Here is a 25,260-nt window from a genome sequence, read left to right as displayed (position 1 = left end):
TTTTACAACAAATACAGTCAAAATCTGTTATAACGACATCGAAGGGACTGCTCATATTCAGTCGTAAAAACCGATAGTCGTAACAACCGGTGATGCTTAATGTGTATCGTGCAAGTACAAACAAATCAATAGGGAATTATTGGAAAAATATATTTATTCAACTATGTACATTTTGTTTATTACACATAAGTACAATGCATATTATTTTTCTGTGAGCATAAAATCTGTAATTTTGGTCTGTTTGGAACACTTCTGTTGTGCATAGATATTTTGTAATTCACGTTGGAATTTGATTAACGTATCGTCATCTCTCTTTCCAAATGGTTGAAATTGTCGAGTGTCATACACCATATTCCTTTGCTGTCTTTGTTTGAAATACTGCTCTCTATCTTGGATATAATACGCGATTATTCTACAATATTAATTTGTTTTCTTTTGTTTTGCGACATTTTGAAAGTTTCACAAATAAAAGTTTTGGTGCATCTTGTGTATAGATAAGTAACAAACTAACTGAAGAGATATGAAGAAGCGGGCTTTGACTCTACCGCATGCACATGTTTTGTTTCTAAGAATTAGAAAAGACCCTACACTAAACGAAATCCTATTGTTTTCTTTCCTGATTTTAATAGCCATTGAAGACAAATGTCGATACCTATTCAAATTGTTTACAATACAGCTTAGCCGGTCGTTCTAACAGATCTAATTCTCCGAAATATTAGTTAAATGTGGTCGTTTTATCAGGTATGTCGTTATTAGCAATGTCGTATAAAGCAATGTTTTTAATAAGGCGGTCATATAGCATTCAGCCGGGACCTTTGTTCTAGGTTATTATAACCGGTATGTTGTTCTAAACGATGTCGCAGTAAACGGTTTTGACTGTATATGTTTTGTAAAATACTGCATTTTTCCTCAAACATAAAAATACAGTAGTAAATTTTAAAATGGCAACCCCAAGTTTGTCGAATATTGTATTGTTATAAATTTGTCTGCAGACGTTACGGAGTTTTCTCGGTGTAAGAAGTGCGCAAAGTTGATAATGGCTTTTATAAATATTATATCAATTAATGTAAGTTCCTTTTTATAATTTATTAAAAAAAGTGAATTTTGAAATTAAGTAAGTAATTAAAATGTTCTGTGCGCGGTGTAGTGGTAAGAGTTTAAGGAAAATGTTGATATTTTGTTCGCGACCGGTCTCTGGTCGTACAAGAGTGTTTTTAAGTTACACATGGTTACACACTATGTATCGATCTCATTGTAACTTGTGCTGTATTCATCTATACTAATATTATAAAGCTGAAGAGTTTGTTTGTTTGAACGCGCTAATCTCAGGAACTACTGGTCCGATTTGAAAAATTCTTTCAATGTTAGATAGCCTTTGTATCGAGGAAGGCTATAGGCTATTTATCATCACGCTAAGATCAATGCAGGCGGAGCACCAATAAAGAATGTTTCAAAATCGGGTTTTTTTCCCTTTTGAGGGCTTCCACTGCGTGCGCTGCGGAAACGGTTAAAGTTTCGCTAAAATAATGTATGAGAGAATTGTTCCCCTTTAAATAACCTATGAAAAGTCCGCGAAAGCATATGTCTATATACTAAGGTTGACCCACTATAACATTTTTTATGCTAACCAAGTTCTAAAATAAAGCATTATTTGTGAAAGTGTTTTTATGAAGATGATTTTAATCCCTATCCAAATAAATACGTTATTCATTTCGAGGCTTTAAGAATTATAGATTTTTCTGGATTTCTCCACGATCCCATCATCAGTCCTTGATGATTGCCATGCCAAAGTAACTATTCCACGCGGACGAAGTCGCGGGCAAAACCAGTCTTTTAGTTAATAAACAATATTACATGGGCTTGTTGTTGGGTGTTTTTTCCAGTTTGTATTATTCACCGTTTCAGTTGAAACTTTAGACAGTGCACAAATTATATCCGTGCTCAAACTTTTCGTCAATTTTCATTCTTACAACTAAATCTCCTAATCCAATACTATGTTTACGACTTTCGTGATAAATGACTAGCATGCTGTAATAAAACTCAAAGTGGGAAAATTACGAATTTATGTAATGAAGTACCTACCGATGGACCGCTTCCACAAGCCTTCTACTATTCTGTAAAGCAGCGACAACGTTTTTATTTTTTGTTTTTTTTTTATTGCTGGATGATCTCACAGCCTACCTGGTCTTAAGTGTTTACCGGATCCCGTAGACATCTACAGCGTAAATGCCGCCATCCACCTTGAGATATGAGTTCTAAGGTCTCAGTATAGTTACAACGGCTGCCTCACCCTTCAAACCGAAACGCATTACTGTTTCGCGGCAGAAATAGACGGGACGGTGGTACCTACCCGTGCGACCTTCCAAGATATCTTACCACCAGTAATTATGCAAATTATAATTTCAATAGCCCCGACTGGGCTCCGGCCCGTTCCGAGGTAGGGCGTCGGTTTTGAGCGGCAGGAGTTTTTAGTGAGGTTCAACTCCCACATACCCCACCTGCCGCGCGGGTGGGGATCCGGCGATTTTCTCCTGTGGAAAAAAAAAAAAAAAAAACCACCAGTAATTATGCAAATTATAATTTTGCGGGTTTGATTTTTATTACACGATGTTATTCCTTCACTGTGGAAGTCAATCGTGAACATTTTTCAAGTACGTATTTCGTTAGATAAACCATATATTGTGACCTCATGTCTCAAAGAGACAGCAACATTCAGGTTATGATACTAACTGCACCTACCACGAGGCCATCGCTTTAAATCTCCTTTGCGAAAGACCTGTTGTAATACTCAGTGTCTTCCCGAGGCGAGGATGTATTGACGACGGCTACGGGAGAAGGAAGGAACTTTCCACCGATTGCGAATGGAGCACTGATAAAAGACACACCACTGGATTATTCCAAATATATCCTCCCGTACTTAGTAATAAGCAATAATTTTAGAGTTGTATCCCTTCACTGCTGCTCATACTGCTGGTGTCAGCTCAAACGAAGCCGCAGCCCGCGCTGGTGTCTCCGTGCCCTAGTGTCTTCGAATACGACACAAGCATACAGCATCCGGGTAGATGGTACGGCGTTATCAAGCTATCAAGCGACTACACTATCCACTCGTTGTGGTTGAACATACATCTGGACAACTATTCTGAGGCGTTTAAGGTGAAAACTACTACTACTAAAACTACGTGTTTTGTTGGCATTGTAGAATTTATAAAATTTCAACATTTTTAGCTTAACTTACGCTTGCATGTAATACCGAACGAACATTTTGAAATTAAATTTCACCATTTAATAATATAGTAAAAATTTTAGGAGCTATAACTATGACTTCGTTCGTTTTGTAAGATCGCGATTTTTCAGCGCTGTTGCATGTGTCATTGTCATGTTATAAAGCATAATGTTTATGTTAAGAAATAATCTTTTTTTTTATCAGCTTCTTTTTCCCGGAATAAAAATCTATTTCATTCCCAAAATGAAAGTCTCGTCAGACAGAACAAATCGAAGTCCCAGGGAAACCAAGAACAGTCTATAAAGACTGTTAAATTACTTGAGAGTTTGAGAAAATTTTGCAATAAGAATAATTATTATAAAAAAAAAAAAGTTTGTTTTCTGCTCCCTCAAGTCGCCCCGAAACGAGCACGAAAAGGACGGCTATAGTTCCGACTGAAAATACTAATGTAAATAGTCCTAGTCGTCCTTTTACAGCTTTTTAGAAATATATTTTAACACTAATCATACCAACACTTACTGGTACCTATTTTACTATCATCATCATCATCATCATCAACAGCCCACAGCCGTCCACTGCTGGACATAGGCCTCTCCCAATCTACACCACTGAGCCCGGTCTGCGGCTCTCCTCATCCACTTCTTGCCGGCCACCATGCGGAGGTCATCGCACCATCTAGCCAGGGGGCGTCCCACGTTACGTATTCCGCTGCTACTATAGCGGGCAGATAATGGTATACGACAAGTATTACTCAAAATAAACAAAACAATTTAATTTAATTATCTAGTGTTAATTCGTTTATATTGGTGGGAACCTTTAATTGGCTTTTTGTTTCTATTATTTGTTATATTATTATTCTATGTTACTTGGTTGTTGATTCTCCTTGTAGTAAATAAATAAAAAATAAATGTATAATAACTAGATTAATTGGTAAAAAAAGGTCATGAAGTCAAATGTGCAAAAGCAATAAATTGATGATACGTGCATTTTCAATGCAAAAGTTCCAAATGGGAACCTTAGCATTCCAGTCGCCAAGTATGATCGTGATCTGACGGTCTGGTATCGCATCAAGTGTCTTCTCAAGATTCCCATAGAATTCTTTGATATCCTCGTCTGAAGCTTGTGCTGTAGAAGCGTAGATTTGTACAATGTTCAAAAGGCATGGTTTTGTATTTCATTTCAGACTGATGATTGTATCAGACACAGGGTTGTATCCGAGGACAAATTTGTTCATGTATGGTGGCAAGAGTATAGCAACGCCGTTCCTGCTCAAGTCATCTCTGCCTGAGAAGTACAGAGTGCTTCCGGTAGTGATGTTAAAATGGCCTTGCCCGCGAAGACGAGTTTCACTGATGCCCAGTATAGAGATTCTGTGATGTTCTCTTTCACTGCCAACAATGCTCAGTTTTCCTGGATGTAGTATTCCGTTTGTGTTCCAGGTACCAATACGATGATGTGTTGTATTGAGATTTTATCTCGTACATGTTTGGTTCCACCAGTAACATTTCTTCCTTCAGAGACCTGGTGGCCTATCTCATCGGGAACTTCGGTAGCAGATTTCACACCATCTGGCCCGGTTACCTGATGGCGGCGGGTGTTAGCCGCGTCGTCCGACAAATCTCGTTTATTCCTTGTATCATGGGGTGGTTTTCTTGGGATATAATCATGGTGGGTTCCCACGTCCTTCCATGTCAGTCTTTTAGAAGGGATTTAGTCCTTCACAACCACTGAAAGCCGGTGCGAGATCGCTATGTGGACTCGGAGAGTGGGTTATTTGACCGCCGCCCACTACTCGGCGTTGACATTTTACAAAGTTGGCATTGTCTTCTATCAAACCAACCCTCCTCCTTTTGCATCTGGGCTTGGGACCGGCAACGACGGAGTTAATAATAATGATCAAAAACAAAAAAAACGACTTAAATTATTAATCTTTATTATGATTATCAACACTGTTATCACGAAGAAAATCCACGTGAAAACAAGAAACAACCAAATCACTTCAAGATAGGCTTTGAAAATTGTAGATTTTTCTCGACTTCCCCGGGATCTCATCATCAGACCCTGCTCCTGATGATTACAGGACCATTCGGGAAGTCTACCCTTTCGAACAAAAAAAAGTGTTATCAGAATCGGTTCAAGCATTCTCGAGAAATCGGAGAACATATACATCAATAAAAATTGGTGGTCAAATTGATAGCCTCCTCTTTTGAAGTCTAATAAAACAGTGATTTTTATTGTTAATAGCTCCTTAACATTCTATTATTCAATTACCCCTAAGTATTCCTAAGTATTCCACGCGGACGAAGTCGCGAGCAAAACCTAGTGGTGTAAAAGAAAACAAACCCGCAAAATTATAATTCGCGTAATTATTGGTGGTAGAACGTCTTGTAAGTCCACACGGGCAGCTACCACCGCACTGCCTATTTCTGCCGTGAAGCAGTAATGCGTTTCGGTTCGAAGGATGAGGCAGCCGTTGTACTGTTACAACCGAGACCTTAGAACTCACATTTCATGGTGGATGGTGGTATTTACGTTGTCTATAGGTACCAGTAACTACTTGACACCAGGCGGGCCATGATCTCATTGACCCACTTAAGCTATAAATCAATTATTGCCATCACTGGTTTCGCGTCCTTTGGCCAGCGAGCTGCGTACGCAATTGAAACACATGAGACATTCTCCTTCTTTTTCTTTATTGCTTAGATGGGTGGACGAGCTCACAGTCCACCTGGTATATCGATGCCTGCCTTTATCTGCCTGTAGCAGTTACATCTTTGTTTCGCTTACCAACTGCACTATTCTGATTACTACAGAGTGGTATGAATGAATTAGTCGTAAAGCCAAAGGCGGTATTTTCATTCCGTCTATGTTTATCGTGACGTAATCAATCTAAGAAGAGAGTCAGAGAGAGGAGAGAATCGAAGAGTAAGCATTTCAGGGTAGCCATTATTCGAAAACAAATGAAAGCTAACATGGTATTTTCAAATGCACGTTGGATTTCTAGCTTGGCACATAGAAGCTTTCCAAGCGTAACAACAAATAGGCCGTTACCTCGATTATTTTTTAGATATTAACAAGAAATGAACGCAATACGTCTTCCCTCTCCGATTCACAAGTCGTACATCACCACAGATTAATTTAAAAAAAGAATACATTATTAATGTGATATTATTAACTTTATGTTTTTTAGAACTGTCTAGGGAGCGTGACGCAGGAGAACAAATACGAATTTATGATCAACAGAACGGATTTCGTAATCAACCCCGGCGAAGTGAAGAAAGTACAGATTTATGTCGAATATAACATTACGAGCTCTCCTCCTAAAATGATAGGTATAGCATTTAATGGTCGCAGAATATGCGGGCCGTCATTCGTTCTGTCCCTATTACATTCAGACTATCGTTATCACGGGACCGATATGCGGGGATGTCCTTATCGACCAAGCGCTCTGCCTTCCTCGGAGGAGGAAGCTTCCAGTAACCCAACATACAATATACAAAGCACTACCGACAGCGGCGTAGTGCCTAATCCAACAAACAAGACGTGAGTATTATCTTCAAACATCTATATACATATATATTATTATGGACACTTCATTTTGTACGTTTGTGCTGTTTGTCCTAAACTATTCATCCAGCAGTGTCAGTCAGAGTGGAGCGTGACGATGCTTCAGAAACAGTTATCCCTCACGAGAAACCAAAATTGCATGTCTTTTTGTTGCGAATGAATCATGCCTCCAGTCTCGAGAGATGGCCTCAAAGGGGGTCACAGGCGACGGTAACTACTCACTATCAGGTGGGCCAAATGCTCGTCTGCCTACACTGGCAATAAAAAAAAAATTGGGCAGTACATAAGTACCATTGGAGTTATATACAGATTTCAATTAACTCGGGATTCACCGTCTGCACTGAGCACGGTTATTGTATCTGCTTAAAAAATTATCCCTGGTAACGACGTATTCATATTTGCAGTGAAAACAAGGACGTTGACGATCTATTCGGCGGGCCAGTATCCTTTGTTTTGCCGGATACAGTTAATAACTTTCACAACAAGAGCGAACGCGTAAGTTCCAATATAAACTATTCTTATGATGGTTTCCTGAATGAAGTTTCTTGAAGTGAAACTTCTTTAGGTGCGTTGAGAAAAAAATTTGGCTCGCGACAGATTCATTACGACTGGAGAGAAAGTATACAATTTAAGAAGAGCGAGAATGAGAAAATAGACAGAGCGTCTAGCGAACCACTAGACCGTGGAGAAGGGGAAAGGACAAAACGAACCAGGACGTTTCTCTTAAACACAGTTACACATTTCCTGTTACGAGATAAATTTGATTTTGGGATGAAAAATGAAGTAAACCAAAATACTACACACCGCAAAAGAAGTTTCACTTCGTAAGAATTTTCCTAATATGTACCTGGTGATTCAGCTTCTATTTCAATTCGTTCGTAAAATGGTTAACACTATAATTGCGACCTTCTAAAATTACCAAAATTCGCTCATCTATTTCCACTATTAGTCATTCATTTCATTGCATTAATTATTAGTTAGTGCTGATTATTAAAACATCAAATTGGATCGTTACGCCGGTTGTGTGGATAGCCAGTTCATCAGCATCTCGGTCGCGAGGCGTTGGAAGAATGGTTCGGTTAGTCGTTTAGTCCCATAGAACATCATTTACAGGTTTAAGCTCAGCCAAGTTGATTGGTTAGAACTGGTTCCCACTTGTCGGGTGTCGGATTGGTATGCACACTTATCGGAAACCGATTTTGTGTCGGCGTCGACAGTAAATGTCGGGTGCCTTTCAGCCTTCGACGCCTGGGAAAAAATCTTATAGGAATTCGCTCGCCTATTAGTAAGAATAACGCTGTTCATATCGGATGTCCGCCGGGAAGGTGTACTACTTTGTTTGTTTATAATTTTTGATTAAACGGAACAGAATGGATCTTGATACATGTTGTATTTAATATGGGCAGTGTATGATATCTCCACAAAAAGAAGTCCGGACCAATGTTTACCAAAATGGCGGCAAAACAAAGTAGTATACCTTCCCGGCGGACACCCGTTATTTGTCGGGTGTCGGGCTATTAATTAAATCTAATAACTTCGTCACTTCTCAATTCTGCTATTAAGTTCTGAAATGTTCCCAATCTAAATCTTTTACTTGGAATTAGGTGCACCCAATATTTTCTTTCCTTTACTGTCTTTCTCAGTTTTCTTCATAAATAATAATATACCTAGTCAGGTCATAAATTCTGTCACATGTTTAATGTAAAATAATTGAAACAAGTTTATTCATTATGTAACCATTCATATACCAAAATGAACTTAACAAAACATTGATTCTTATGACACTAAAGTTTATTCAAAATGACCTCCGTGATTTTGAATACAGGCCTTCAATCTGCGCGGCCAGTCGTCTATCGCAGCACGAACGAGGTCCATGTCAATATCGGCGGCTGCCTTAATCAAGGATGTCTTGAGTGACTCCAAATTGGGATGAGGCTTTGAGCACGCCTTTTCCTCCAAGTGTTGCCATATCTTGTAATCTAATGGATTCAAATCTGGACTGGAAGAGGGCCATTCTTCATGCCGGATGAAGTAGATTTCACGCGCCGCCAGCCAGTCTTGTGTGCTCTTCGCTCTATGAGCTGGCGCCGAATCTTGTTGGAATACCCAGTGCCTGTTATTGAACATGGTATGAGAAACAGGTTCCACAAGGTTCGTCAGGGTTGTATTTTAATACACGTCGTTGGACACGCGGAATACGGTTGCTCGCTTCTTCACTACTGTGTGCGTACACCTTATCATTTTGTTTGTTGTAGCTCTCTTCTACGGTAAAAATTTTTTCATCCGAAAAAAGAATTTCCCGATATTTTTTTCCCGCGTACCGCTTCAACAAAGCGCAGCATCTCTTCAGTCTCAGGTCCATTAGACGAGCATTCAAACGATGTCCTGTTTTTCTTCGATATGCCCGAAGCCCTAAGTCTTTATTTAACACCCTTTTTACCGTGGTTCTGCTTAACCCCATCTGAAGGGCCAACAGTTTCTGGTTACGTTTGGGATTTCTTTGAATTCGCGCCTTCACATCTTTTAAAAATGAGTAAAATTCTAAAAGTATACATTTTTATTTTCATGAACAATTAGAAATTCGAATTCAATAAACTTTTTTGTGGCCAGTATTCTAAAAGAAAAGTTTTTACTGTGTGACAATACTTATGACCTGACTAGTATTACAATAAGAACTTCGTCGACGTCTGTCGTGCGCATTCACTTCGCGTAGAGTGCTAAAAATTGGCACCAGCTTGGACCGTGGCCGGCATTATTAAGTGACGTACGAACAAACGCGCCGTCATCAGTGTGCTTAGTGCGAGTTTCTTAACGTTCTCGATAACGTAAAAGTTAACCCAATTTTGTATGCAGTTGGAACAGCGCCCCTAGCGGCAAACCTACGGAAACGATCCCATTCCATACAAGTATGAGCTAACTTTTACGCTATCGAGAACGTTAAAAAACTCGCACTAAGCACACCGATCAATATACAAATCTGACACCCGACCAGTGACAACCAGTTCTTAAGACGTCCCACCGCGTCGCTCGGGAACGCCAGCATCGGCTGACTTATTTAATGTTTCACTGTACATTGCGAGTCGAGTATTATTGATTGATTGATATTTAAAAAAAAAAAAAAAAAGACATGCCCGCTGAGTTTCTTGCCAATTCTTCTCAGGACGGAGGCTAGTTCTTGTGAATTGGCGGTAGTTCTTTTGACGTCCAACAAATATGTACTTTCATTTATGTTGAATAAAATTTTTTTGATTTGATTTGATTTGATTGAGAGATTTCTACGTTTTCATTTTATTGTAGGTGCCTACGGATTCATGGATGCGACTTATTTTTTTCAGAGCCGTTGTGGTAGAATATACGCAAAATCACCTTTGGTCATTGGAGAAGCGATCGAGACCATACATTGGCCTTGGCAGGTGTTAATATTAAGGTCGATAAGCGCTCATACATATCATGTAAGTTCATATCATGTTTTAAATTTTCATTGAAATGAACAGTTGTAATTTTATTAATTATTATCCTGCCCTTCTCCCAGTCACCTAGGGTCGGCGCAACATGTTTTCTCCTTCCATACTCTTCTATCATATAGCATTTCTTCGCTCACTCCCCTCTTACCCACATCGTCTTTCACGCAACCCATCCATTTCTTCTTAGGTCTACCTCTTCCTCTATATCCTTCCACATTCATAGTTAACATTCTCTTACCAATCTCAATTTCATTTCGTCTCATCACATGTCCATATCAACTCATTTCATTTAATTTCATCTCAGTTGATTAATGTCTCAAATTAATCATCTTCATTTCATTTCACTCCATATTATCATCTATACATATAAATAAAATTGGAGTGTCTGTTTGTAATATTGAAATAACCGCTTTTAACTACATGCATATGAATATACTTCTATATACGGCACATACACCAAAATAAATTTTTTTACTATTTTTGTCTGTCTGTCTGTCTGCTGTCTGTCTGTCTGTCTGTCTGTCTGTCTGTCTGTCTGTCTGTCTGTCTGTCTGTCTGTCTGTCTGTTCCGGCTAATCTCTGGAATGACTGGACCGATTTTGACGAGACTTTTACTAATAGGTAGCTGATGATATAAGGAGTAACTTAGGCTCCTTTTTTAGTCTAGCTTCGCTCCGTGGCGTCGCCCGCGGTACGAGAATAACCGCGGGTAACATTGCGGGACTCGGCTATCAAAAATAAAATTTAATGTTTCCGAAGCGAAGCGAGGGCGGGTCGCTAGTTTGTCATAAAACTAAGAATATAAATTAAAATAAGACTTGACCTCAAGGTTTTAGTTAGCAGGTAATAAAACCCCTTAAAAAAAGCTCCGACTAATGACGCCTTAGTCGTTCCTGACCACACAAACTGTAAATAAAAGTCTACGAAACGTCGGGAATTGTAGAATAAAAATAATGGACTACGATTTCCAAAAACCGAAATAGACTAGTATTTTATGGTTTACAAATAAAAGTTACAATAAAAATATAAAATAAAATAGTAAATAAATATATTTTTTTACAGACAATATTAACGGGGTCTTATTACGATTTTCACTCCCGATCGCTCCCGATATTTTGTGACAAGCGCTGTGATCACGGGTAGACTGAAGACTGCGGGTAGAATGTTAGGAGGAGACAAATCTGCCCACCCTCTTTTTAGTCCCCTTTTTTTTGTTTTGTTAATATTGGAACTGTTTGACTGGCTCCGGAAATATACGCTCACGGTTTTTTCGAACACTTTGAGAACCCAATTTAATAAGTCCAATATTGCATTCCATTCACTAGATAACTTGTAATTTCAATTGCTTTTTTAACCAGTTTCTTCGTGTAGTTCAGTGGACTGTTTCTTTGGTTTATGAAACTCAATCCAGTGTCTAAGTCCGGACTCCAATTTATGTTTAACGATAGCAGCTTTATTGATTTCGTTGTTCCCAATTACCCTGATGTATTCATTCATACTAGACATGGTACATTTCGTTTTGCCAACGTAGGGCTCGCCACAGCTGCAGTCTATTTTATAGATACCAGGAGAAGCGCCATGGAAAAGCTATGATTCCGTGAACGTAGGTTCTGTAAGATTTTCGTGAAGGTGATAAATACAGCTTTTATTTCATATTTATATCAGAATTTGTATCTTATCTGTCACACATTGAAGGTATGCTACGCTTGTTCGGTCTCAACAATGGTCTCGCGTTTTTGGAACAACTTTTGGGATGCTCCAGACTCTTACCAATACCTTTTTGTCCATCCGACACTATATTAAAGACCACGAACTTGAAAGAGATTAGATAGATTTGTGTGCTTCTAACTTACTACCCGCAGTCAGCTTACCCATAATCATGATACTTTTAATGGCAATCCCAAAGAATCGGGAATTAGGTGAAAGTAATAATGGTTATAAAAGCTCGTTAAGCACTAGTGTATGTTTTGTACTTAGCTCAGTACTTACCTCAATACAATACACTAAGATTTTAAAGACACTTTTTTTGGTTGTGGTTGAGGGATTACTGGTGGCCCGGAGGCCTTTCTAGTTTCACCAGGACAGGGCGAGAAAGGGCTCAGCCAGGAAGGGTGGGTTTTGGAAACAGCTACCAGAAGAATTTATAAACGTAATATAAATAAGCTATGTGGATACGAATACTCCAAGTCTAAAGATAGGAAGACAATGCATCAATGAAAATGTACTATGACTATAGTTGATTTCTTGAATTTAAGCTGTGAGTGTTCATAATGAACTACGGCCAAATCTAAGAGGCTGAAGTCCAAATGGTGTTTAAATGTTTGTATCTCTTTACTTCCCCAGATGACGGACTTCAAGTATCGGTGTAGCGGCACTCTGGTTTCGACGCGGCACGTGATCACGGCTGCTCATTGTCTCACGGCCCGGGGTCAGCTCATCGAAAGAGACCTCGAATTCATTGTTGCAGGGCGGCACCATTTGCACGTTCAATTAGTTAACGAAAAGCACATATTTGTAAGTACGTCCTGCTTTATGGCAAAGCTGGTTATTTGGTACTGGAACAATAAAAGGTCTGTAGGTATATCTATAGGTTCTCATCAAATGACACTCATCTAGTGCAAAAGGAAACCTAACTAGAAGTATTTGGCGTCAAAAATGTTTAAATCAGTGCCGTGGTGTTCCCTTTTCGATCGAGTCATCAATAAAACCAGCTTACTAGCCAGTTTCAAGGTTGTTGGTACTACAGCTTGCTGCTTCTTTAAAATAACTTTCTAAAATAATTCTACAATCAATTCCACGATGCAAGATAGCTTGATAACTTTGCCCGAAACACGTGTTCTAAGGTCTTAGATATGATAATCAAATACACTTTATAACAATTATTTTTAAAAAAAATATTGCCTTAGTGGGCAGATGAACATACAGTCCAACTGATGGTGAGTGGTTACCGTCGCCCGTGGACTTTAGCAATGGCAATGCACAGTCAAGCCGCTGCCTACTTGTGTGTAGGTTCTCTCAACAAAACTCGTTTGAAGTTGGACATGTTGTAGCGCTCAGTCAAATCTTTTGACCAATAGACAAGTTCGCGTTCGACTCATCATACTCAGCGGACCAACGACACTTACTTTCGATAAATTTCGTCAAGTATAAAGTGTTTTAAGTGCCTATTTCTATTATATGACAGGCTGAAATCAAAGATATAAAAATTCACCCGGAGTTCGACTACCAAACATTCAGAAACGACCTGAGCATTGTGGAGGCTGCGTATCGAATAAAATACTCTACCTCGGTGCAGCCGGCGTGTCTCTGGCCGCAGGCTCCGGTACCCGAGAAGCACCGCGCGAAAACTGGAGTGGTAATGCCAACATTATATGCGAAAGCAACAACAATATAACAAAAAAATATAAATAAACCCATACCTTACATTATAAACGCTAAAGTGACTGAGTTTGTTTCTTACTTCTTCACGTCAACCTAATGCGTAAAGAGAACATAACCCGGTGCAAATGATCGTGTTTTGTAAACCGACCACATTTGAGTCTGATTCTGACAATGATGAAGGGTATGGTAGATGACGACTTTTTGCAGGTGGGGGGCTGGGGTTTCGATAAGTCAGGAGAACCAAATGAACTATTAACTACAATCGAAATGTCCGAGGTGGACACGCAGTCCTGTCTTCAAGCTCACGATGCTTCGTTGGCGAACTACTTAACCGATAAGGTTTACTGCGCGAAATATGTCAATGGTACGTACTTATTTTAGTAGCAAATCTAGACGATATAAACGACGATTGAATCATGCCTACAATAAGTTCGTGAAATATTTATATTTAAATTGAGTCCTATAGATGATCGAAAGGTCCATCCCTGGTCACCCAATTATTACCTGGTAATATGACCTGGGCCAGGAAGGTCAAGCACTTGGAAGTCAAGTACTCGGATGCATCCATGACATTCCACCCGCATACATAAACATTCCGCGACCGTGTGGCATTTATTCTCCGCAGACTCTACAGGACTACAGATCTGTAAGCGGAGTAAAATGTCCCTTCGGAACAGTGTCACTTCAAAATTTGTATAAGGCCCGTCACGACATACGCGAGTGTGGTGTAAGCTCACGCGGTCCGCACACGCATGCACCCTCCATTGTAGCTGTCGGAACTCCGTGGTTTGAAGTCGTCGTGGTCTAAAGGATAAGACGTCCGGTGTATTCATATGTAGCGATGCATTGGTGTTCGAATTCCACCGGCTTGTACCAATTTTTCCAATGAAATACGAACTTGAACAACGATTGATTCCATTAAACGGATAACATCGTGTAATAACAATATGACCTGCAAAATTGTAATGTGCGTAATAACTATATAACTATATAATAGGTACCACCACCCTGCCCACTGGGATCTTTCAACACTCGAAAATTATCTTTTATAAATTATATAAATATTTTTTTCACAATCATCTGACTGTGGTCTGATGCTCAGTGGTCTTACTCTACACGTGAACACGTGGAAGTAGCTACTTGCAAGTTCAACAAGTTTCATAAACAGTTCGTTGTCTAATGAGATAGTTTCGAGCTGCCAATCTTTTTCAAATATCGAGTCACGACGAGTCCCGACCTCACAGCAAACTCACGAAGCAGAGGACTGTGTGTTCCAGGCACTAGTAACTGTCACAACGACAGCGGGGGCGGCATGATGGTCCGAGTGAAGAACAAATGGTACCTGCGCGGCGTGCTCTCGTTCTACTACTCGCCCGAGCTGCAGCACGCCTGTCAGAGTCACGCCCTATTCACGGACGTCGCCAAGCACTTGCCCTGGATCAAACAGCATGTCTACGACTTCTTGTGATGTCAATGAATAACAATAAACGAATAACTAAATTGTTTTGTGTTTATTTAAGTAGAGAAGTAGTCGTATTCTAGTTATCTCGATTTGACGTACTTACGAACAGGTACCGCCCTCTGTCTCCACTTCAGAAACTCATAGCGTAACTCATAAAAATCTTAGAGCGCATTATTTAGAAATAGTGACTTCAGACGCGTTTTATGACTGTCCATATTGTAGGTTGGGGAAAAAGTTTCTTCGCATTTGTTAAGAAAATTCACAACATTTTTTTAATATAGTTTATTTACATTTAACTAAAGTATGTAGGTACCATTTTGTTCGATAACTGTTTGCTATTTTGTAGGTAGGGACATGATCCCATTGCTATAGCTATTTGGGGGCCTCTGATCAAAATACCGCGACAATTCGTTTTGGCAGTCCTCCCGTGATGTTAACCTGACACTGCCTAAAGAATTCTGAAGAGACCGAAACGGGTGGAAATCTGAAGGTGCAAGGTCAGGAATATACGGCGGATGCATTAACACCTCCCAGCCAAGCTCTCTTAATTTTTGCTGAGTGGCTAAAAATGTGTGAGGTCTAGCGTTATCATGATGAAAAACCACACCCCTTCTGCTGATTAATTCCGGCCGCTTTTTCTCAACTTCTTGCTTTAGTCTCATCAGTTGTTTGCAGAAGAGTTCAGAAGCGATGGTCCTGCCTGGTACCAGTAGTGGTAATAGTTGATAATGAACAATGCCCTTCCGATCCCACCACACACACAGCATCACCATGTTGCGCGTTAACCCGGGTTTCGCCACAATCTGTGAAGCCTGACCGTATTCGCTCGTTCTTATCGAACGTGATCCACTTTTTATCACCAGTTATCAGCTTCTTCAAAAATGGTTCGGTTTAATTACGTCGTAATAAAGAATCACAAATGAGTACACGGTTCATTAGGTTTCTTTTAGTGATCTTGTGAGGTATCCAAATATCGAGCTTTTTTGTGTACCCAGTTTTTTCAAATGCGCCGAAACTGTTTTGTGGTCAATTCCTAGTTCTTCGGCTACGTCGTAACTACTGATATGCCGATCTTGCTCCACCTTTTCAAAAATGGATTCCATTTTATCCGTAATAGGGCGACCAGAGCGACGTGCGTCTTTGACACCAAAATATTCCGATTGAAAATGCTAAAACCAAATTTGTGCTACTCTCACAGATACTGACTGCACTAGGTCCATAAACATAGCAAATTGTTTTTCGCGGCTTGCATTGCATTTTTCCGTTTTTTAGAGTAAAATTTTAAAATTTTGAATTTATTAGATTCACTCACCTTGACAGTACGAAAAATAAATAAAAACCACACATTTTCCTAATTTGGATTTGGAATTATTTTCTTGAAATTTTTTAACTTTTAATGATAGCAAAACCAGCCAGATACAAATAGTATAGCCAAAGAGATTTTATTACAAGTTCATACATACTATAATGCCAAAAGACTTTTTCCCCAACATATTATGTCTTCACTCAACTAAAATGTTGCCGGTCCAAAGATTAAAACTTCACTATCGTTTCATTTGAGGGCACAGACGAAACAGTCAAGAACCTCTTTAGAAGAAATATTATCTTTACAACTGCCAGTTTTTTTTTTCCAGTTACGTCAAAATGTAGGATATTCCGTACCGAAACTCTGCTGTTTTGATATTTCGATTTGTACTGTCCAACGGCATCATCATCAGACCTGCTCGATCATACTGTTATACGGAATTAACAAATTATCTTTTTAAAAAAAGATTTTATTGACGAAAATGAATATATAAAGATTTCACGACGATTAATGACGGCAACCGTGCCGTGTGGAATTAGGAATAGGACTGACTGGATAGGGAGGGGATTGTTCTCTAATAAAGGATCATAACTGCTGATGCTGTTCGGGAAAGGTGATGATGAAAGGAAAGCTAGGAACCAGAGGGCATCATAACAGCCCCCCGACCAGGACTAAACTTACACCCTTAATGGTGAAGCTTATGTATGGATGCGGATTCTAGGATTACTAGAGATAGGAGGTGATTCTGGATCTGGAGAGGCGTTCGAGTTATGGGAAGGGTTGAATCTAGAAGGGATGCAACGGTTGCTGATCTTATAAAGTCTATAAACTAAAGCTAGACTTAAAACTATTACAATAGTGTATACAATTAGAGATAATGAATTATAATGATTATCGTCACTTATAAGTACTTGAGGTTTTTCAATGATCTTGTTAAGCTTAGTGTTAAGGGTTTCAAAGTTGTCTTTATAGGTAATTAATGAATCGAGGCTAGTATGTTTGAGATGAGTTCTAGGTAAGGGCACGGCTGAATTAGAATTATTTAGAAGGTTTGAATGGTATCTGATAATGTCGAAGTCGCTGGTAATGTGGCTTATTTTTATTTTAACGTTCTTTCTAGATGGTATTTGGATACCATTGCAATATCCTATACAGCCGTGCGGGATCTCAGCAATTCCGGTGCCACAAATATTAGTTTCGTAAATATTTTTATCAGGACAATCGATTGACAGCTTTGCAGCCTTTGACATTACAAATATCCATTTGTTTCCGCTTAGTTCCTGCCATACTTCAATATCTCTTTTAATTGTTTTAATTGAACAACTATCAGGCATGGATATTGGTGTCTTTGTGACAATTTCGCTTTCACATATAGGGTAGGTTATGCTAGACAGGATGTTAACATTTTTACAAATATAATTTTGAGATATTGATTTACATTTACTTAAATCATTAAAATGACAATATTGACTTCTGTCTCTTGAAAACGCAATATAATTAGTAGTAGGGATAATAGTAATATAAGATTCATTTTTAAATGACAATGGGTAAGGTAATACGCGATACATACTTAATTTTAAGGGGTTAACTAAAGGTATTTTGACAACAAATTCTTTTATTCTCATAAAATGTACTTAAGCTAGATACATCCATTAATATATGAATATTACTTGGGTTTAAATGTATTGGAAGTTCTCTAGAACTGAGAAGGAATCTATAATTATCCACTAAATCGTTATATAGTTGTTGAGGAGAACATATAGCAGGGTAAAGCACGTTATTCTTACTGAACATTAAACCGTTAGCAATGTCTTCTAGTTTAAATGATAAAGTGATTATACTATTTTCTAACATATAAACAACTTCCATTATTTTAATTCTAATATTTAATTGAGAAGACTCTTTAGTCAAGTTTTTTGATGTTTCCAATAACCAGTTGACAGCGCTGTTCAAAGATTTTTCGTTGGCTACAAGGTTTTTGATAGTTTCATTGAATACTTTAAGAGTGGAAGTAGAAATGACAATGTTTTGTTTCATAAGGTTTGCTAGTTCTTTTTGGTCCTTTTGTAGGGTTTGAACAGCGTTGTCGTAACGAATAGCGTCGTCTTCATCCATGGTGCCGAATAAATGCTTTAACCCGGTTCCAACAATATTAAACCATGCGGACCTTTTAGTTTTATGATTGAGGAGATGAGAAAATGAGTCGAAATCTCTGAGCATGTCTGCATATCTGACTTCAAGGGGTTGAATAACAGTTTCGCATTCATTTTGTAGAAATGTTTGACTCTTGTTACATAGAGTACGTGTCAGACTTAGGAACGCGTTTATATTGTCTAGGTGAGGCTTTATAAAAGATATATCTACAGGTATCATTATACTTAGATGTTCGTTAGTTATTTTTATTGAACCGACCGGATCAAAATATAGGCCGATGCTTGAGTTGACCCTTTTCACAAAATCGGGATCACCGTATACAAGTACGCTGCAACCAAAACATAGAAATTAAACTAACGTTTATCATTATATTTACATTCAGTTAGATGACGTTGCAGGTTTAATTTGATCGAAATGGTGTGTAACATGTCTTCTGTTGATGAGTAAGGTTACAGTATTATTATTATGTATTTGTAGCATTTTATACGGGCCTTTCCATGTTGGTGAGTGTGCTTTCCTAAGGCGTAAGTGGTTCCTGAGATAGACTAGATCTCCTACTTTGTATTTCATAGGTCGTGAGTGATTATCATAATATACTTTCGATCTTTCCTTAGAAGTCTGTATGTTTTTGATCGCTTTCTCTCTTGAAAATTTTAGTCTGTGGGTTAGCATTTTGAGATACTCTGGGTATGTTGGATCGGGAGTAGATTCATAGATGGAATCAGGTAAGTAAGGTTTGTGACCGAATAACAATTCGTAAGGGGTGTAGTTTGTCGTACTATGAACACTAGTGTTATAAGATAGCATGGCGGTGTAGACGTAGCGATGCCAGTTATCTTGATCTTCATTAACAAATGATTTCAGGTACTCCTTTAAAGTTGAATGGCTGCGTTCTAGCGCGCCCTGAGTTTGTGGGTGATAGGGACTCGACCAAAGCTGTTTGATTTTTAAAAAGTTGCAGGTTTTCTTAAAGAGTTCTGATGTGAAATTAGTCCCTTGGTCTGTTAAAATTGCCTTTGGTATGCCAAAGAGTGAAATAAAATGTAAGAGGCACTCACAAGTTTCCTCTGCTGTAGTGGAACGGGTCGGATAAGCTATAGAATACTTAGTGAGGTCATCTTGTAAAGTTAGAATATATTTAAGTCTCGCAGGGCCGGAATCTGGTAAGGGACCAACTATGTCCAGAGCTAGTCTTTGAAATGGAGTTGATGACGTAGTTGTGATTTGCATCGGTGCACGTGAAATTTTGCGCAGCGCCTTGTTTTCTTGGCACAATTTACACGATTTGACGTAATTTTCGACGTCACTACGCATGCCCTTCCAATAATATTTTTCTTGAATCCTTTTAAGCATTCTAGTACCGCCTAGATGACCAGCAATGGGTAAGTCGTGATTATCTTTCAAAATTTGTTTTATTTCGCGTAGAGTCGGATAGCATATATTATTATGATAAATGTGCATTTCGATGTTAGTGTTGTTAAAGAGATAAAGAATCATGTTGTAAATTTTAATGAAATTATGTTTGTCAAAGGGGGTCTTAAAATCGGAAATAGAGATAGCATTATCACTTCCGCTCAATAACAGGATAAGTTCATTTCTGAGCGCTTTCAAGCTCTCGAATATGTCTGTGTATGAAGATTGGTCAAAATGATAAACTTTCGTAAACAAGAAATAGTAAGTTTTTTGTTGTTTAGGGTGTGTTAAAAATGAGTTTAATGTTCTTTCTTTTCTTAGAAATTGTTCTTTGTCTTCAAAGCTATCGATAAGGTTTTCTGTATAAGGTATTGATTCGTCTAAGTCTATGGATGTAGGAATAATTATATGTTTGTGCGGCGAGTCTAGTAAATTTCCATTGTGTTCTATAATTTTGGTGTTAGGGTTGTAATTCCTATCAGTTATGATTTTAAGGAATTCTGAATATGTTTCTGACCTCAAGTTGGGACTATTCAGAGGATCGATTATGTCATTCGAAATATTAGGAGGGTTATAGGGTCAGGAGTCGGAGGAAGATTAGGAGTTGGATTTTCATTAGGTTGATCTGGAGCATTGAGTCCTTCGAGGTTCAGATCTCTGAGGTCATCTGGTAAATCAAGTGGGTCTCCTGGATTTCCTATTAGAGAGGGTATGGCATCTGGGTTTAGGAGGTGATCGCAGTCAGGTGAATTTCCAGACTCTGGAAACAAGGGACTGTTGTCGTCGGTCACTGAGGGTCCTGGAGTAGGTTCAGGATTTATAGGGTTTACTAGTACCGCTTTTTCAGTCGGGTAACGTGAAAGAGCATCTGCAGCATTAAATTTTCCTTTCCTATATATTATTTCATACTCATATTCCTCGAGTTTCAGTCTCCATCTTTGTAACTTACTACTCGGCTCTTTGTGATTAAAAAGCCATTTTAAGGGTCGATGATCGGTTACTATTTGAAAGTGTCTGCCGTACAGGTATGGTCGAAACGTTTTGCAACCGAATAAGATGGCGAGTAATTCCTTTTCTGTAGTATTATAGTTACACTCGCTTTTATTCAGGGTTCTCGAAGCGTAGGCTATAGGTCTATCCTTGCCTAGTTTGCCCTGTGACAGAATAGCGCCGATGCCGTAATTAGATGCGTCTGTAGTTAAAATGAATGTCTTTGAGAAATCGGGGTATGCTAACAGAGGGGCTGAGATCAATTTTTGTTTTAGGGCGTCGAATGCGAATTGTTGTTCATTTTCCCATAAGAAGGGAGTGTCCTTTTTTAGAAGGTTTGTCAAGGGTTTTGCTAACTTAGAGAAGTCTGAAATGAATCTACGATAATAAGAAACGAGTCCCAAGAAAGATTTGATGTCTTTTGGAGTCTTCGGAGTGGGGAAACGTTCTACCGCTTCAATTTTATCGGGGTTTGGTTTAACACCTTGGTCAGTTATAATATGTCCTAGATAAGATACTTCTTTTCGTAAAAACTCGCATTTATCGGGTTGTAGTTTAAGGTTATACTGGCGGAGTCGTTTGAAAACATTTGATAGGTTGTAGATGTGATCATCGAGATCAACGGAATAGATAACAATGTCATCCAGATAGACGAAACATTGCATTCCTTGCAGACCTGAAAGTGCCGTATTCATTAGTCTTTGGAATGTAGATGGTGCATTTTTAAGACCAAAAGGCATACGACTGAATTCGAATTGACCTTGGGGAACAGTAAAAGCTGTCTTCGCAGAATCCTCAGGGTTCATTTGAATTTGATGAAATCCAGAAGCAAGATCTAACGTGCTAAAGTATTTACTCTTACCAAGTTGGTCTAATATTTCAGATATGTTTGGAATGGGGTATGAGTCTCCGATGGTGATATCATTAAGCTTTCGGTAGTCTATGACTACCCTCCACTTCTTTTCACCAGAAGCGTCAGCTTTTTTAGGTACGACCCAGATTGGAGACGACCAGGGGGATGCTGAAGGTTTAATGATACCTTGTTCTAACATTTTGTGGATTTGTGTGTTGACTTCCTTCTTGTGGCACTCTGGGAAACGATACGTTTTAACGTGGATGGGAGTTGATGTTGTCGTTTTTATTTCATGTTTTATTTCATTTGTATATGTCAATAGGTCGCCAGGGAGATGGAAAATATCTGAGAATTGTTCGCATACTTCGAAAAGCTGTGATTTTTCTTCGTAGATGTTCAAGAACCCTTTTTGTTCTAAGGTATGCATTGTGATCATTAGGGTTGTTAGAATTATGTGGGTTATCCGAATCAATATTGTATATTTTTTGTATCTGTTCTATGTTATCGAGTGGTGTCAATTTTAGTTTTAGGTCGGAGCTAAAAGATAGGGGTTGTTCGGATGTATTTACAACGGATATGTTGACTCTTGAATTTTCTTTGATTTTGACGATGCATTAGGCAATGAGTAGGTTTTCAATTGGACATTGATCTAAAATGAGGCCTTCATGGATTTCAGGGTTTAATACGGTGCATTCAATTATGGTTTCGGATCTTGGAGGAATTATGCATATAGGCTCGTTAAATTGTAGCTTAAATGGAATTTTATTTAATATTAATTGATGTTTGGTGTAATCGATTTTTCCGTGCATTACATTAAAAATGTCGTTCCCGATTATACCATCGTAAGGTAAATTCACTCCATCGACAATGTGAAAGTTGTATTTTAGTGCGTCAAATTGAACAGGGATATGCCCGAGGGTCGATTTTGTACCTGATGAGTCAATACCTTTGAATTTAATAATATGTTGAGTGATTTCAGGTAACGTTTCGATTGATGATTTTGATATTAGACTAATAGATGCACCTGTGTCGATTAGTAGTGATAGTGGTTTCGAAGAAATAGAGGTTTATTTCCGTTAATAGTTTGGAAAGGCATGTTTCTAAGCGTAACGCGAATTGCGTAACTGATTCGTTTAATTGTTGGCGACATTCTTGTAAATCGGTTAAAAGGTGTGTGTAATGTTTTCGTTCTCCGAATTGTGTCTTGAGGAAGTCGTTTAATTGATCCCATGAGTCAAAGTCTTTAATAGAGCACGCAATTTCAGCTTTTCCCTCAAGTTGGGATAGAATAAATTTTAGTAGTATATGTTTTTGTGACTCTGAAGCAAGATCGATTGCGTTTTCGCAGTTTGTTAAAAAGGGTGTTAGTTTGTCACGTGATCCGTCAAAGGGCTTTATAAATTTGAACAATGTCCCTATTTGTATACATTCTCCCTTTTCGGTTTTTGTGGTTTGCGTTTCTTTTTTGGACATGGTTGTTAAAGTTCGAGAAATATTTAAGCAACAATGAAATTACGACACGGTGTAATAGTCGGACCAACAAGTAATTCGATAACGCTACTGTCTCGACGAGATAAGCACCGGATGGTTGACGAAGCTATTCGATGGTCTCAAGGACTAAAATTGTAACTTAAGTTATTAAAATTATATCGATGTAATTTATATAATTTGATATACGGTTTTTGAACAATTTTCTTTGCTGATTATATTAATTTATTAATAAGGAGATAACATATGCTATTATCTAATTGTGTAATGTCTATAAATTTGCAATTTCTTGACTCGAGATAGCACTGTTTCACTTACTACATAGATGAACACAACCATAGGAAGAATTTCAGGAGCATGATGCTGTGTCTTCTGTTGCTTGGCCTTGGTGTGATGGATTGTGTAGTCTCAGGATGGAAATATAGTAGGGGCTCGGCTTCACCCAATTTGAGTAGACGAACAAAAGTAGACGGGCTCGAACAGGCGAACTTGAATTTTATTTTTTATGGTAAACAAAAGTTTTCTTGTTTTCAAAGTTCACACTTTTATTTCCACTTTTCACACTTTTATTTCCATTTTAGTATTTATTTTGCACTTTCGTTTTGATGATTTCTGGTTTGGAGGATACCGAGGACCTTTTGTTTTGATCCCTTTACGCTGCCACCAATTTGTTATACGGAATTAACAAATTATCTTTTTAAAAAAAGATTTTATTGACGAAAATGAATATATAAAGATTTCACGACGATTAATGACGGCAACCGTGCCGTGTGGAATTAGGAATAGGACTGACTGGATAGGGAGGGGATTGTTCTCTAATAAAGGATCATAACTGCTGATGCTGTTCGGGAAAGGTGATGATGAAAGGAAAGCTAGGAACCAGAGGGCATCATAACAATACCATGTACAAAAATTCAACACATTATAATTTTTATAATCAACTATCAATATTTGCTTAAAAATTCATAAGCGAACTAAAAAAAACAGAATAATGTTACGCGCTGGGTTTCGGGAGAAATAAAACTTTCACCGAAATACAAATTAAAACTCTATTAAACACTTAGAACACTCAAGGAACACTTTGCAAATGTCAACTCACTTCTTCCGCTTCGCTTCAGGTGATCCGTTCGCTGTTTTGTTTCGAGTAGAACCGATTACTAACCGCCTTTATGTCGTCTTTGCAACGCTTTTATAGCCGACGCGACATGTCTATAATTATCGAGAACATTCCCGATAGAACTGGTCGTTTTGATATGTGGTATCGCTATTTGACAATAGATGGCGTTACACTTCTCGAGCGTTCCCGATATGACTAGTTCTTTTGATACTCGTTTCCGCTATTTGATGACAGATGGCTTTACTCTTACCGACGTAACAACAATAATAATACTAGTATTTTGGTCTTGAATGATTTGTGGAAGTCTAGAGAAAGTTTAAAAGATGAATAAATATGAAAATGTTTAAAGTAAATATTTTTATATAATCATAAATATTTATAACTACTGATATCATTTTTTTTTCGGGTAGAGGGCCGAACCTCCTACGAGGTCCACGCGCAAGAGGGGCGCGCGGGGTATGTGAGACTCAACGATCTGCATGGTGTTGTGAGCAGACCGCGGCCCCAAGGATTTTAGGGCCCACCCACTAAACGACTCCCCTGCACTCTTACACCTGACGTCCGATCCCCTCCGAGGTCAGAACCCGGATGAGGTAGGGGGGTTACCGCGGTCAACACTACAACCAGACGGCGCGGCTCACCCTAAGGACGCCCAGTTTAATATTTTTAGATATTAATGATTCCATTAGTAAAAATCTCAATGGCCTACCATTACTCTATTCTTATTATATATGATCAGAGAGTTTTGGCAGCAACCCGAGTGAAGCGTCACTTGAAGTTTTATTTTAATGTTTTTTTAATAGTTTATTGTGATGTATAATATATAAATTGGGTGTTGTTTA

The 25,260-nt window shown here is 38.5% G+C and overlaps 1 protein-coding gene across 4 annotated transcripts; it reads left to right on the top strand.

The window, feature by feature from the left end:
* Nucleotides 1-945: 945 nt before the first annotated feature.
* Nucleotides 946-15,135, top strand: LOC149501229 (chymotrypsin B-like). Of its 4 annotated transcripts, none has more exons than XM_089733584.1 (9): nt 946-1,066; nt 2,941-3,153; nt 6,414-6,766; nt 7,195-7,285; nt 10,126-10,242; nt 12,598-12,768; nt 13,439-13,609; nt 13,843-13,999; nt 14,913-15,135. In XM_089733584.1, exons 1-9 carry the CDS (start codon nt 1,037-1,039, stop codon nt 15,101-15,103), a joined length of 1,494 nt encoding a protein of 497 aa, XP_089589710.1. In that variant the 5' UTR covers nt 946-1,036; the 3' UTR covers nt 15,104-15,135. The 4 variants fall into 4 exon arrangements, with proteins under 4 accessions (XP_089589710.1, XP_089589711.1, XP_089589712.1 ...); XM_089733587.1 differs by lacking the exon at nt 946-1,066 and adding an exon at nt 3,785-3,956 and having other exon boundaries at nt 3,013-3,153; XM_089733585.1 differs by lacking the exon at nt 10,126-10,242.
* Nucleotides 15,136-25,260: the final 10,125 nt, after the last annotated feature.

This window comes from Bombyx mandarina, chromosome 16 (assembly GCF_030267445.1).
Source record: "Bombyx mandarina strain Sakado chromosome 16, ASM3026744v2".
In the NCBI taxonomy this organism is placed as follows: Eukaryota; Metazoa; Arthropoda; class Insecta; order Lepidoptera; family Bombycidae; genus Bombyx; species Bombyx mandarina.
This window is presented reverse-complemented; position numbering and strand designations above follow the sequence as displayed.

What these genes read in the sequence shown, in the direction of transcription:
- LOC149501229 (XM_089733584.1), top strand. Translation starts at nt 1,037, where the DNA reads ATGGCTTTTATAAATATTATATCAATTAAT. An exon ending in TTAACGAAAAGCACATATTT is followed by an intron (nt 12,769 to 13,438) that starts GTAAGTACGTCC and finishes ATTATATGACAG; the next exon opens with GCTGAAATCAAAGATATAAA. An exon ending in CTGCGCGAAATATGTCAATG is followed by an intron (nt 14,000 to 14,912) that starts GTACGTACTTAT and finishes TGTGTGTTCCAG; the next exon opens with GCACTAGTAACTGTCACAAC.